Source organism: Alternaria arborescens (assembly GCF_004154835.1).
Source record: "Alternaria arborescens strain FERA 675 chromosome Unknown contig_25, whole genome shotgun sequence".
Taxonomy (NCBI): Eukaryota; Fungi; Ascomycota; class Dothideomycetes; order Pleosporales; family Pleosporaceae; genus Alternaria; species Alternaria arborescens.
Genome location: NW_021167880.1, coordinates 244,240 through 257,056, shown reverse-complemented (window position 1 = coordinate 257,056; position 12,817 = coordinate 244,240). Strand labels below are relative to the sequence as shown.

The window sequence follows — 12,817 nt, the reverse complement described above, 5'->3', positions numbered from 1 at the left end:
CTCGAAATGGCAAATAACATATGAAAACGTAAAGCGTCTCCGCGTATGCTTACTGGGCTGATGTGCGATACACGCATGCCAAACGTGGCTTTACTGAGGTTGTGCAGCGATGCAGCTGCTCGCATGTAGCACATGCTGTCCACTGGAACGAGCCATGTGGAATGCTCCTACCATATCGTGTACTGTAACATTGGTATAAATTCAAAAAATCAAGGCGAACCTTCGGTTTCCATCACGTCGTCATCCGCTGCTCTTGATGCTATTTCTCCTGCTCTTACAAGGACGGCGAGTGATCCCTGATTTCGATAATCATGGGAATTATGTGAGAGGTGGGACGAAGGCATCGGTGGCATCGGCCGGTCCAATGGAGAAGCTAGTGGTCCCATACTAGGCACCGGTTGGGGAAGCATGCGCATCGTTTTGCTCGGGTCTGCAGGTAATGTCTGCCCAGGGTAAACTGTCATGGGATACCCTGTGGATCCTTGCGTGCTATGACCGCTCTCGGATGATAGTGTCGTGTCTTCGTGGCTGAGAGGGGGAAGACGCGCGGATTCCCGCGGAGTCCTACGAGAAAGCAGGTCGATGGGCGCCTGGTAGTGAGCTGAGTGAGGATATGAAGGCGGTGGTGTGGATGCGATTTTCTGGTGGAGATCCAGATTGTACGCAGAAGGTTGATGATATGGGTTGGCATCAAAAGGAATCCTTGGGTCCCGAATGGGGTTAGGTACTGATGAATCAAAAGCACCATCTCTTTGCATGCCAGTGGTCCGTGGAGAGGCAGAAGTAGGGGAGAATTGTTCGCCTGAGCGCGGAGAGGTAAAGCCAGAAAGGGGGCGGTTGGCCGGCGACGTTGAGGTTGAGGAATAAACTGGACCAGCTGGAAGTCGTGAAGAGCCAATGAGCGGGATGGGATCCGGTTTCTGCTGCGGTGTTGTTTGGGCATCTGACTGGATAGTACTTAATGCTCGATTTGTGGCTTGGTCGTTCTGTTCATAGCTGCCTCCTCGTGTTGAAGTACTGGTTTCGGACTCCAGTTTCGAACGTTTGCCTTCTGCACGTGTCAATACCTTGCGGGAGAGTTAAATGGAAATTGTAAACAGACCTTTAGTAGGCACCGAGTGCTTCGCCTTAAAGTCTTCAAGGTACTTCTGGTAAGCCTCGTAGTTTGGCGTCTTCTTGTACTCGGCCAGTTCCGCATAGTACTTCTCTTTTGCACCATTGGCTTGTCGTTCGCAGCCTTCGCGTTCCTCGGCGGGCAAGACCTGCCATTTCTCACCGACCACCTTGGCAATCTCGGTGAAGGAAAGATCTTGTCCCTTCAGTGACTCTCGCACCTCTGCCACGAGTTAGTTGACTTCACAGTGCACCAAGGCAAAACTCACGGTTTGAGAAGATGACGTAAGCCGATGGTGGGCGTTCGGGGGCATGTTCGTCAGGCTATGCCAAGTTAGCAAGGTTGCAGGACATGGCAGAAGTTGACATATGAGCTACCTTTGGGTGTCGCCGGTACTTTCGCTTTGCGCCTGTGCCGCCGGGCGCAGTGTTGGTAGAGTCTGGCTGCTTGGCTTTGGCCTCTGGCCCTGAGTCGTCACTGCGGTATGAGCCGGCAGTGCTTCCAGCTCGTGCAAGACTGATGGGTAAGGGCCGATCAGAAGACTGCCCGCGCGATTCGGCGATGGCCCGCTGAAGTTTCTACAGGAATTTAGTTATTGGTAAGGCTTCAGGCAAAGGAAAGTGACCTACTCTACGATGTCCAAGCTTGACGTTTAGGGAACTTCTATACAAGAGTGAGCACAGATGTCTCCAGGTACGGGTGGGGTATGCACGCACAAGTCGGATTCTGTTATGTCGAGCACAGTCTCCCATGTGTCGAAGCCTTCGGCCGTGAACACTTCGTGGTATTGGGACAGTCCCAATCGCGCGAGACGTTCTCTCAGGTCGCTCATGTAGGAGGGCGTGAGCGCGACCGCTGGGGTGGTGTGGTGTAGCGACCAACTCTCGAAATGGGCTGGTCGTCGAGGGTTCGATATGTCTGGAATTATTAGAGCACTAGTGGCAATGGATTGGGATCGAGCGTGATCGATAGGACTCTAGTATGGCGAGACTAGTGTACAGGGATAAAATAGGAAATGGTCGCGTCGTGGCCCAGGCGATGTGATTGGTGCGGCACGACGAGTGTGGCGGATCGACTCGTAACGAAAATCCGCGTAAGGGTCAAAGTGTTGCAGGGCGCTGGGCGCAGAGAAGAGCAAGTTGAAGGAGTAGTCAACGACTAAGATGCATCCATAAGTGGTGGCGCCTAACGTTGGGTTTGGGGTAGGTGGGTCCCGGACCGATCAGCAGAATTCTGTGATTATGCTGTGGTAGGGGCAGGGAGAGTCTCGGCTATTGTAGCAGTAAAGACAGCGGACGCAGCCTAGTGGAGGCGCGACCAGGACAACGGCCGTCGAGAGTCAGCAAGCGGCCGGAGCTCATTTGGCGCGTCCCAAGCGGTGCTGCGCGCTGAGCAGAGTCGCACGAGGCTTGGGTTGCGGTGAGAGTAGGCAGTTCCGGGTGAGGGCGGTGCAGGTGCAGACCCAGGGAGAAGGGACTGGACTAGTAGTGGGTAGGATTCGGCGCAATCATGGCGGGCGTTGCAATTGGCGCAGGAGACGAGTCAGAGCGAGTGGGCGTGAAGGTGGCAGCGGGAGTCGTGACGATGATGTTGAGGAGGTGGTGGTGGTAAAGACGGGAGCAAAGGAAGCAGGAAAATAATGTGTGACTGTGCAGCAATACCTCCTAAGGGCCCGGCCCAGGGCTCTCGAGATCAGAGCAGGGCGATCGACGCAATGGACGGCCAGCGAGCGCGAACAGGGGACGATCAAGGGTGCGAGGGAACGCTCCAGCCACCTCATCCGCACGGAGAGCAGACTGATGCGGAATCTCTTCCTGGATGTGACGCCGACTGATAGGCTGCGAGGGCGTGCGGGAGGCGGGTGATGCTGTCAATTCTACAGAACATCTCAGACAAAGGCACGATCGACGAAACGCCGGTACCTACAGTAGGGCCGGTTAACACGAGCCGGCGACGTCCCAGTCTGCCATGCATGCTGCCTGCGCTGACGGTGCTCCGTAATTGCAATTTCATAGCCCCTCGTCCACCAGCCCTGGCTAGCATGTCCATGGAGAAAGTGACGTTGAGCTGACACAAACGCATCTGTGTTTCGTCATCCATGGCCTTTTTCCTCCAACTAAGCGAACACCAGACATTCGATCTGCGATGCGACGCAGATGGCGGCGTCGTGTGCGAACGAACAACAAACCCCCGAAAAGCCCTAAAACGGGCTGCATCGGCGATTAACATTCCCATGCGTCAACACGCGACGAAGCCTTGTAGTTCACGCTGTTGCACGTCGTCTTCTCTGCTTGATTACACTCACTGCACCCGTCACCTATCGCCCTGACCCTGACCCTGACCTGGCCATGGCTGATCAACGCGCTGCAAGGGGCGGGAAAGGACATCTGGGCACGCCCACTTCCGCCCAACTCGACATCACCAGCGGAGCGGAACGCTGCGTTGCTCATTTCCTCTTGAAGCAACGCCGTCCTTGGCTAGAGCACGCACGTGAGTATGACAGACGGCCGCATATCCATGAATACATTGCGCTATGTCTCATCTGAAGCTCCATGGTGATGGCATACTGGACCCTTGGGCGTCATTACAACCGCCTTGAATCTACCCCAGCGTGAACATCGCGTCCGACGGCTCGTCAGCCTTTTCATCGGCGTTGCCTCGTGACCTGTCCAACCTCGGCAGCAGACGATGCCGGGCTAGGCGCACCAACCGCACTGCTGGCCGTGTCGTCGTCGCAATGTGGTTTGAAATCATACGATGCTGCATTTGTTGGCTCGCATCGGCCCTACTCGTCCTCCAGAACTGTCTGCCCATCTCCTCCGGGCACCATCTGGAAATGTCAGTACTGGCGCACAAACTAGACAGGGCGGCCCATACCATGCAGATGTTGTTGCCGTTCAATAGGATTTTGGGCAGCTGCACATTTCCCTCTGCCGGGTCACTGCCGTCGTGTCAGTCGCACTTGTCCGTGTCGAACATGAAAGAACCTTGGAAGCTACGCACATCTCCGTCACGTTCTCCAAGACCATGTCTGTTCTTGTTAGAGTAGTTCCGTCCACGTTGTCTCACTCAACCTCACTTACTGACGTAGTCATCGAATCCAACCAGCTTCCCGGTGAATTCTTTCCCTCCGTTCATAATGACCCAAATCTGCGAACCTACACATTTGTCGATGAGTTCTACACAGGTTAGTCGATAACCGATACTCGCTTGCGATCAAGGCCTACCTAGCGGAAGGAGGTTCTCGAGCGACATGGTGGCGTGTTTTTTTGTGAGCTGAGTATCGGATGTTGAATATAGAGGTCGTGTTTGAGGTGCAGGTAAGACCAAGGTGGTGATTGGTTTCGATATCTTGGCGTTCAGGACCATCTTTCACAGGCGACACGCTAGCCAACCAGTGCTTGCGAAGCAACAGGCAGCAAACATCTTGTCCACACACGATCAACTCGCATCCGTGACGACTATCCTCTTCTGTCAGCGCCTAGTGGGAGCACTACCATGGAGTGTTATGCTCTTCCGTCGACGCGCCTCTCTGCTGAGCGCGTCAGATGCCCCGCGGCGTGTTTGCCATGAGACATCCGCCAACACCCTACCCTCTGTAAAGCGCCGTACATTCGCCACGCATACGTTGCGTATTGGAGAGTGCAGGGCAATGCACACCACTTCACTACGCTCAACGTCTGCTACTCCCCCCGCCTCGACCTGCTGCTGGAAGCGAGGACGGCCTGCTACCAGACGCGACAACTTTCCTAGAAGACTCCATCAAACCCCTGCTGCGGGGCCACAACCTTCAGTGAGCCAGCCTATTTCCAAAGAGGCAGTACCCATGGCCGAAGACCCTCGTTGCAAAAGTCAAGCATCGGCTACGCTACACGTACGACCTACTGAGACTCCCCCAGCACCAGGCGCTGACCGATTCCAGCGGGTGGGACTATGGAATCCAGCTCATGGACTACGTTTTGCGACGACAGCGGCGGCCGAAGCGTCTAAGTCGGACTCTATCCACGAAGCCACCGAGACTGTGTCTTCACGTATAGATGAATCAGCTGCAACGATTCGCACTGACGAGTCCTCTCCGAACACTCGAAACGAAGCAAACGAAGCTACCGGACACACCGAGGGAGTTGCTGTAGAGGGCACTTCAGAGAGCGACGATTCTAGCGGTGTTTCATCTCAGCGCGAGACCGAGACCGAATCCAAGGACAACGAAGAAGACAATGCAGATGAACACGTTTCTCTCACATATCAGATCCCAGAGGAAAGGTTGCGTGCTGCTATGCTTGCCGCTCCCAACACACGGGACAGTTATTGGAGTGCCAAACTCTATCAAGGACCTGATGGCGAATCTCTCTCCACCCATTACTGCAAGTCTTTCGATGTTGCTGAAAGGGTGGCTAAGTATTTTTTACAAGAGAAGGTAGTTGGCTTCGACATTGAATGGAAGCCTCGTGGAAATCCATACTCGATCAAGCAGAATGCTTCATTGATTCAGCTGGCTTGCGAAGATCGAATCGCACTCTTTCATGTGTCGCTTTTCTCCGGAAGCAAAGCGGAGCAACTAATGCCTCCCAGTCTGAAGGCTGTTCTCGAATCACCAGACATCTACAAAGTAGGTGTGTCTATCAAGGGCGACTTCACGCGCCTAGAGAAGTACCTCAATGTTCAGCCTCAGGGGGTTTTTGAGTTGAGCCGCTTGCATAACCTAGTTGAGTGGTACGGGGTAGAGCCTAGCAAAGTCTCAAAGAGGGTTGTGAACCTCGCTTCCCAAGTGCTGCAGCATCTGCAGCTGCCCTTGTATAAAGGCGAGCAGTTAGCCGACGACTCCGAAACAACACCTAGCGTTCGGGAAAGTGACTGGAGTCTTCCTTTAGATGTGCAGCAGATACACTACGCAGCTGCTGACGCGTATGCTGGATTTCGCCTGTATCATATGCTCGAATGGAAAAGGACACGGATGAAGCCGACCCCTCCTCCAGTAGCTCTTTGCGATTTTGATAACAAGCCTTCACCAAGGCCCAAGGAATCCCGCAAGAGAATCAGGAAGTCCAAGGACGTAGCAGACACAACTGTAAAGTCCGCAGTTGACGTGGCTGAAGACCAACAAGAAGACGAAGGAGACACCGAAGGGTACGAGACAGCGACAGAGGAATTTGCTGACAGCCATCAACTCGAAGAATCACTGTATGCAAAATCGACAATTGTCTCTGCAGGTGGCGCGGACAAGACCCACGTGTCCCAATCCACCCGGAGCAGTGATCTAGAAAAGACGGAGAGAATGGGAGCTGAAAGCATAGTTTCTCCTGAAAAGCGGGTTGGTCGAGTGAACCTCTCCCGGCTCGACCATACTAATTTTGGATACCCTAAACTGCCTGAGACATCACAAGAGGAAGACACAGAAACACTACCCTCTGCACTGTCTAAAGAAGATGTTGGTGCGCAGCTAGAGGGTCAAGACAAGGGTGTTTCCTTTCAGAGGCAAAAAGCTGATGATGACGAATTTGCAGACCCAGAACTTGAAGATGCACTCAGACGTATGACTCTAGACGACAGTGGAAGGTTGACAGAAGATGTGAACGGCCTAGCATTGGAGCATACTTCCCCTGACCTTCACGAACCTAACGGGCCTATCCCAACACCACAACCGGACATTGGTCTCCTGGACGAGCCATCACGAGCACCCGAATACAACTTGGCGACAACATGGGCACAAGAGCATCTTCAACTTACCATCCCATCGCCTTCCTCGACAACACCCTCGCGTATACGTGCAACCGTGACGCACCTTCGCGCTTATCATATGTGGTATTACCAGAGGCTTTCGATTGATAGGATGACCCAAATTCTGCGAGATCCGCCGCTCTCAAGTAATACGGTCGCAAGCTATATCTTGCAGGCAATTACGTTGGAGCGACTCGAATACGAGCAAGAGTCCCTTAGAGACGTATTGATGGTGATGCCTTCCGGCGTGCGAAAGGGACGATGGAGGGCGCTAGCAGAGGAAGTCGATGCGCTGGAATAAGTAACATGAGCTATGCAATGGAATACCTATTCTTAGAATTCATTCAACATGAAGAAGACATGCATGTCCACAAGGCATGTATGGCTTGTTCAGCACTATGTGTTCTCTTCGTATTCATGTAGTGTCCACTTGCATGTAGAGATTCTGACACGCGCTTGAGCGGAAGCCATTCCGCTTCTGTCAACACAAGGTGGCTCAGCGTTGCACGTTCACGACTTAACAGCGTCCAAGTGGACACAGTGTCGATACAGATAGAACATGATGCTAATGTGACGCAGATCCTGAGATTTAGTGAAGACGTGTCAATATTGCCTTGAAGTCGTACGCATTCAGGTACCAAACTAAGTCAGGGTCCAGGCACCGCTAGCTCAACCCCACGCGCGTGCCAACGCGAAACTGCGGTGAGGATCAGCCATCCCTGCAGGAACCCCTCCAAAACATATACTCTCCTGCTGCACCTGCGAACAACTGCTACTCTCGGGTTACTCCAATTGACTGTCTTTCGTTTGCACATCCGCCCCATCGTAGCTCACTTTACGACCACAAAACAACATCTGCACCATGGCCGCCGCAGCTGCTGTCTACCCTCCGCTTGACCAGCGTCCGGTCAAGAACACTGTTCTTCTCTTCGATGTCGACGACACACTCACAAAGCCGCGCCAGCTCGTCACTCCGCAGATGCTGCAATTGCTCTCAGAACTCCGTCACAAGTGCGCCATCGGCTTCGTTGGCGGTTCCAACCTCGTCAAACAGCAAGAACAACTTGGAGGACCCGTGGATGTCACCTCGCTGTTCGACTTTTGCTTCGCCGAGAACGGTCTCACAGCCATCCGTATGGGCGAGGTTCTGGCTAGCCAGAGCTTCATCTCATGGATCGGTGAAGACAGATACAAGGCTCTTGCCAAGTGGTATGTGACTTGAAAATGCTGCAGAGTATTGCTGATGTAGGTTTATAGGATCCTCCACTACATCGCCGACCTCGACATCCCCATCAAGCGCGGTACCTTTATCGAGTTCCGCAATGGCATGATCAACGTCTCTCCTATCGGCCGTAACGCATCCACTGAAGAGCGCAACGAATACCAAAAGTACGATCTCCAACATAAGGTCAGGGAAACCATGGTTGCGAAGCTCAAGGAAGCGTTCCCAGACTACGGCCTTACATACTCCATTGGTGGTCAGATTTCCTTCGACGTCTTCCCTACTGGCTGGGACAAGACCTACTGCCTACGTCACATTGAGGCAGAGAAGGGTCTCTCTGGTGTTGTCTACGACAAGATCCACTTCTTTGGTGACAAGGCTTACGAGGGCGGGAATGACTGGGAGATCTACAGCGATGAGCGGACTATCGGACATAAGGTCAAGAACCCAGACGACACCTATGCGCAGCTTCAGGAGCTGTTGAAGAGCTTCTAGTAGGATGAACCGAAGGCATATGGGGCGATATTGTCGAGTCGGAGACGGCATGGCAGTTTTGTTCTCTTTGAGATCAATTCCACCGGCGATGGAGCGACACGATAAATAATGCGAACAAGATTTATATCAGTCCATTAACCCTAGGATCTATGAACTGTAGCTTTTATGGGCCGAGTCTTGTTTGTTCGCATCTCTGCATCGGCAGATTTCAATCCCGTGTCTTTCAGTCAGACTATACGATCTATAACCTGAAAGAGGAGATAGTCGCTGCTGACACGACAGTAATTTGTTGACAACGAACCAGGAAGAATTGTTCCAAGGACATTGGCCAGACCGCTTGTCGAAACTTTAAACCACCGAAGCCTGCATGCGGTAGATTGACAAGATGTTAGTCAGACAACGCCTTGCTTCACGGCCAGCAGCTTCAATCCCGAATAGCATTCTCTCCGTCCACAACAGCGAGCTTGCAATGTACCAATCAAGTGTTTACCAAATATTGTCCAAACACAGTTTTGAGATCCACATCCACCTCGCCAAACCATGCCCCGAACGTCAAAAACGCCGCCCAGCGCCATGATACTGTCACTACTCGGGTGCGGGGGCAGATTGAGGACCTGCATACGCCCTGTAGCCTCGTAGCCAATTGGAATTAGCCTCCCTACTTTCGACCTGTTTCTAAGACGGTTTCGGAAAGTCGTTCATGCCGGGTAAAAGGTATGGGCCGAACTTCACAAAACCAAGACGCTAGATGCTTTGCACCTCACCAAGGAAGGGAAAAGAGGAGGAGGGGTTGAGATCTTTCGAATGTCTGAGAGACTACAAATAGTGGTCTCTGTGCCTAGATGCCTCCAAAACGTATCGTCGAAGTTGATGCGTTCTCCGTCATGAAAATCCCTGCAATTCCACTGCTCGGTCTGCTTCCCACTCTAACTTCAACCTCTCCTCTTCATCATGCTTCTTGTGTTTCACCACAGTCTATCTCCAATTCCTCAAACACATACGATTACATCGTCACGGGCAGTGGCCCGGGCGGCGGCACTATCGCTTCAAATCTAGCTCGCGCTGGCTACTCTGTTCTGCTGATTGAAGCGGGATCTGATGCTTCGTCCGACATTCGTACTCAGGCACTTGCTTTGAATGACTTCTCGAACGCGAATGTAGCTTGGCACTTTTTTGTGAAGCACGGTGATGATGAAGAGAGGCTGAAAAGGTATAACTTGTTGGTTTGGAGATTGGAGAATGGGGAGTGTGAGTTTGGTCTTGAGTGTAGAGCGCATACGAACTCATTGCTGACGTTGTTGATAGATTGGGTTGGGAAAGACCCCAGTGCTGAAGGACACGTAAATGCTGAGAGGTTGGGTATTTTCTACCCAAGGGGTGTAAGTAATGTCGTGAGAAACCCGTGCAGGATAGATACACTGACTTGAGTTACCGAGTCTAGGCTACGCTGGGTGGAAGCGCGATAATCAATGCCGCCGCGACATTCCTGCCGAGTGATAGCGACTGGGATTTTTTTGACAAAGGAGTTGAAGATGGTATCTGGAGGTGAGTTGTTGAGAATCCTAATCATTGCAGACGGTGCTAATATCCCTATAGCGCCAAACTGATGCGCGAATACTTTGAGAAGATTGAGCACAACAACTACCTTGACAAAGACACTCCCGGCCACGGCTTCACAGGCTGGCTGCAGACCAATATTGCCGACCGTGCCACTCATGCAGCTTCAACACTTCGCTTCAAGGTCTTCGAAGCATGCTTGAGATTGGTGGGAAAGGATCCAGAAAAGGTTTTGGACTATCTCACTAGCGATGGTAACTACCTGGATCCAATGCGTGACCAGTCAGAGGGTTTATGGTCACTGCCTTATCACGTTACACCGAACTGGAGGCGCTTCAGTCCACGCGATCGTGTTCTGGAAATGCGTAATCTGACGAATGCAACGCTGCATCTCCAACTCGAGTCTTTGACCACGAAGGTGCTGTTCGATAGCTGCAGTGGTAATGATACGAAGCCGCGAGCAGTTGGAGTCGAATATCTTCAAGGCAAGTCGGTATACAAGGCCGATCCACGTCGCAACGCTTCCAGCACAGGCACTCTACATCAAGCTTTCGCTCGAAAAGAGGTCATTGTGTCTGGCGGTACTTTCAACTCCCCACAGATTCTGCAACTCTCTGGCATCGGGCCCAAAACTCTCCTCGAGAAATACGACATTCCCGTAGTCTCTGACTTACCAGGAGTGGGACGCAATCTCCAGGACAATTACGAGATACCCGTCTACGGAAACGCTCAGGTCAGCTTGGCGGCAGCGCCTGATCCCGATGCTCCACAATGTACATACGGTGCTCCAGGCGATCGTAAGTGTCTCTGTACGGACTGCGCATGAGACAAATGCTGATTTCGTACGCACATGTTTAGCATGTCTTGATCTCTGGTACAAGGGGGAAGGGCCATACTCGCGAGGTGACTCAAACTCAAACGCCTTCCTCATCAAGACTCCCCACGCAGTCGAAGGCGAAAGAGATATGCTTATGTTCGCCGGCATAGGCAGGGCTTTCGCCGGTTTCGTACCCACGGAATTTCTCAACAGTACATCCTATCCTCCCTCCACGTTCTCCTGGTCAACAGTCAAAATCCACCCCCAGAATACCGCCGGCTACGTACAGATCCAATCAGCAAACGCAACCGATACGCCGGAAGTGAATCTGAACTATTTTGCCGAGGGTGCAGAAACAGATCTCAATGCCATGCTCGACACAGTTGCTTTTGCGCGGAGAGCCTTTGCTTCTACCGAAGCGCCAGTTGGTCCTGTAATCTCTGTTTCTCCCCCTTGCCCACCTGAAGACATTCTTGACACAGGCTATTGTCGAGACACGCAAATTGACAAAGACTGGATACAAGACCAGGCTTTCGGTCACCACCCTACAAGCACGAATAAGGTTGGGCCAGACTCTGATCCTATGGCTGTACTAGATACGAGGTTGAGAGTTAGAGGAGTTCAGGGATTGCGTGTTGTAGACGCCAGTGCGTTTCCCAGATGTCCCGGGGCATTCCCGGCGGTTAGTACATTTTTGTTGAGTGAGAGGGCGACAGATTTAGTGTTGGAGGATGTGGGGAAGTGGTAGGCTAGGTATTGGTGTCGTATCGTGGATAGAGAAAGCCATCCTAGGGAGAGAATGTGGGTAGAAAGACTGCCATTGCTGTCACGCAAACCAGATACAATCTTGTGTGTCTTTAGTACAGACGAATGACAACAATAAAAAAGGTTCGATGGAAGCAATAGGAAAGCGACACGACGATCCAGATGGGAACTTAAGCATAAACTTAAGCCCTGCATTAGCGTGTTTACCCCACCAATAACCCGACCTTCGAATTCGCGCCAAAAATTGTGTGTCGCAAAGCCCGCTGGCCAAAACTTGCCCGCCAACCAGTTCCACTCCAGGACAACACACGAAACGCTCAAAGCGATACAACTCTCAAACAGTCCGGTACCCATAATCGAACGCCACAACATGAAGCTCCTCACCTTGAACTTCCTCACCTGCGCCATAAAAACCTGCAAAACGAACCCCGCATCCTTCCCCCTACACCCGCGCGACGCCGAACTCGAAATTGTAGAAGCAGACGTCAACCTAGCCTTTCTCAAAAACATCTTGCCGAGGTTGATGTGGAATGAGTTGAGGGCGATATGCAGTGAGGTATGCGAAACCCTCAAGATCTACAATTAAAAGAACGACGACCGCAAGGCTTGCGAAACAGAGGCTAATGTATATACACTATAGCTCGGTCTCCCTGAACTTCCACCAACAGCACCCACACCCGCCGACCTTGTCGAGCCTTCTTCTACCTCTGCCTCTGCGTTAGATACCACGGATGCGACACCGGCAACAGCAACTGAACAAGTAGAAGAGGAGCCTAGCCAGACAGCGAAGGATCTACACAGGATATTACTCGAGACATGTATACAAGAGGGCAAGCTAGTATGTGGAGCATGTGAGCATGAGTATGCGGTCAAGGAGGGGGTCGCGAACTTCCTGTTGCCAGGACACCTGGTATGAGCTTGGAACGTTGTGCATGAGATTTTTGGTTGGACGGTTGAGCGTGATGGAAATTGAGTTTTTCAGGCTGGAGCTTGCGAGCGCAATAACAGTCTACCACGATAAGCCTAGGCTGAGCACAGAGTGTAGGACTACGAGGCCATGGGCACTGCTACACACGCAGGGCATCAGCAGAGAGGGATGTAGGGAGAGGCATGAATGCGGCTGGACGAC

General features: G+C 52.3%; 5 protein-coding genes across 5 annotated transcripts; 3 read left to right on the top strand and 2 right to left on the bottom strand.

The window, feature by feature from the left end:
- Window positions 1–209: 209 nt before the first annotated feature.
- On the bottom strand, window positions 210–1,946 carry AA0111_g9183 (hypothetical protein; the record flags this gene model as incomplete). Its single annotated transcript, XM_028655713.1, has 6 exons — window positions 210–1,048; window positions 1,103–1,336; window positions 1,383–1,437; window positions 1,492–1,692; window positions 1,744–1,777; window positions 1,831–1,946. 6 exons carry the CDS (start codon window positions 1,944–1,946, stop codon window positions 210–212), a joined length of 1,479 nt encoding a protein of 492 aa, XP_028503321.1.
- A 1,953-nt stretch (window positions 1,947–3,899) lies between these two features.
- Window positions 3,900–4,369, bottom strand: AA0111_g9182 (hypothetical protein; the record flags this gene model as incomplete). The annotated part of the gene is made up of 5 exons (XM_028655712.1): window positions 3,900–3,944; window positions 3,992–4,055; window positions 4,118–4,145; window positions 4,198–4,293; window positions 4,342–4,369. 5 exons carry the CDS (start codon window positions 4,367–4,369, stop codon window positions 3,900–3,902), a joined length of 261 nt encoding a protein of 86 aa, XP_028503320.1.
- A 397-nt stretch (window positions 4,370–4,766) lies between these two features.
- Window positions 4,767–7,133, top strand: AA0111_g9181 (hypothetical protein; the record flags this gene model as incomplete). Its single annotated transcript, XM_028655711.1, has 1 exon — window positions 4,767–7,133. The coding sequence occupies one exon, from the start codon at window positions 4,767–4,769 to the stop codon at window positions 7,131–7,133; it is 2,367 nt and encodes a 788-aa protein (XP_028503319.1).
- A 561-nt stretch (window positions 7,134–7,694) lies between these two features.
- AA0111_g9180 (Phosphomannomutase) lies at window positions 7,695–8,549 on the top strand (the record flags this gene model as incomplete). The annotated part of the gene is made up of 2 exons (XM_028655710.1): window positions 7,695–8,041; window positions 8,090–8,549. 2 exons carry the CDS (start codon window positions 7,695–7,697, stop codon window positions 8,547–8,549), a joined length of 807 nt encoding a protein of 268 aa, XP_028503318.1.
- Window positions 8,550–9,433: 884 nt separating this feature from the next.
- On the top strand, window positions 9,434–12,604 carry AA0111_g9179 (hypothetical protein; the record flags this gene model as incomplete). Its single annotated transcript, XM_028655708.1, has 7 exons — window positions 9,434–9,797; window positions 9,855–9,928; window positions 9,991–10,094; window positions 10,146–10,903; window positions 10,965–11,605; window positions 11,948–12,244; window positions 12,329–12,604. The coding sequence occupies 7 exons, from the start codon at window positions 9,434–9,436 to the stop codon at window positions 12,602–12,604; spliced, it is 2,514 nt and encodes an 837-aa protein (XP_028503267.1).
- Window positions 12,605–12,817: the final 213 nt, after the last annotated feature.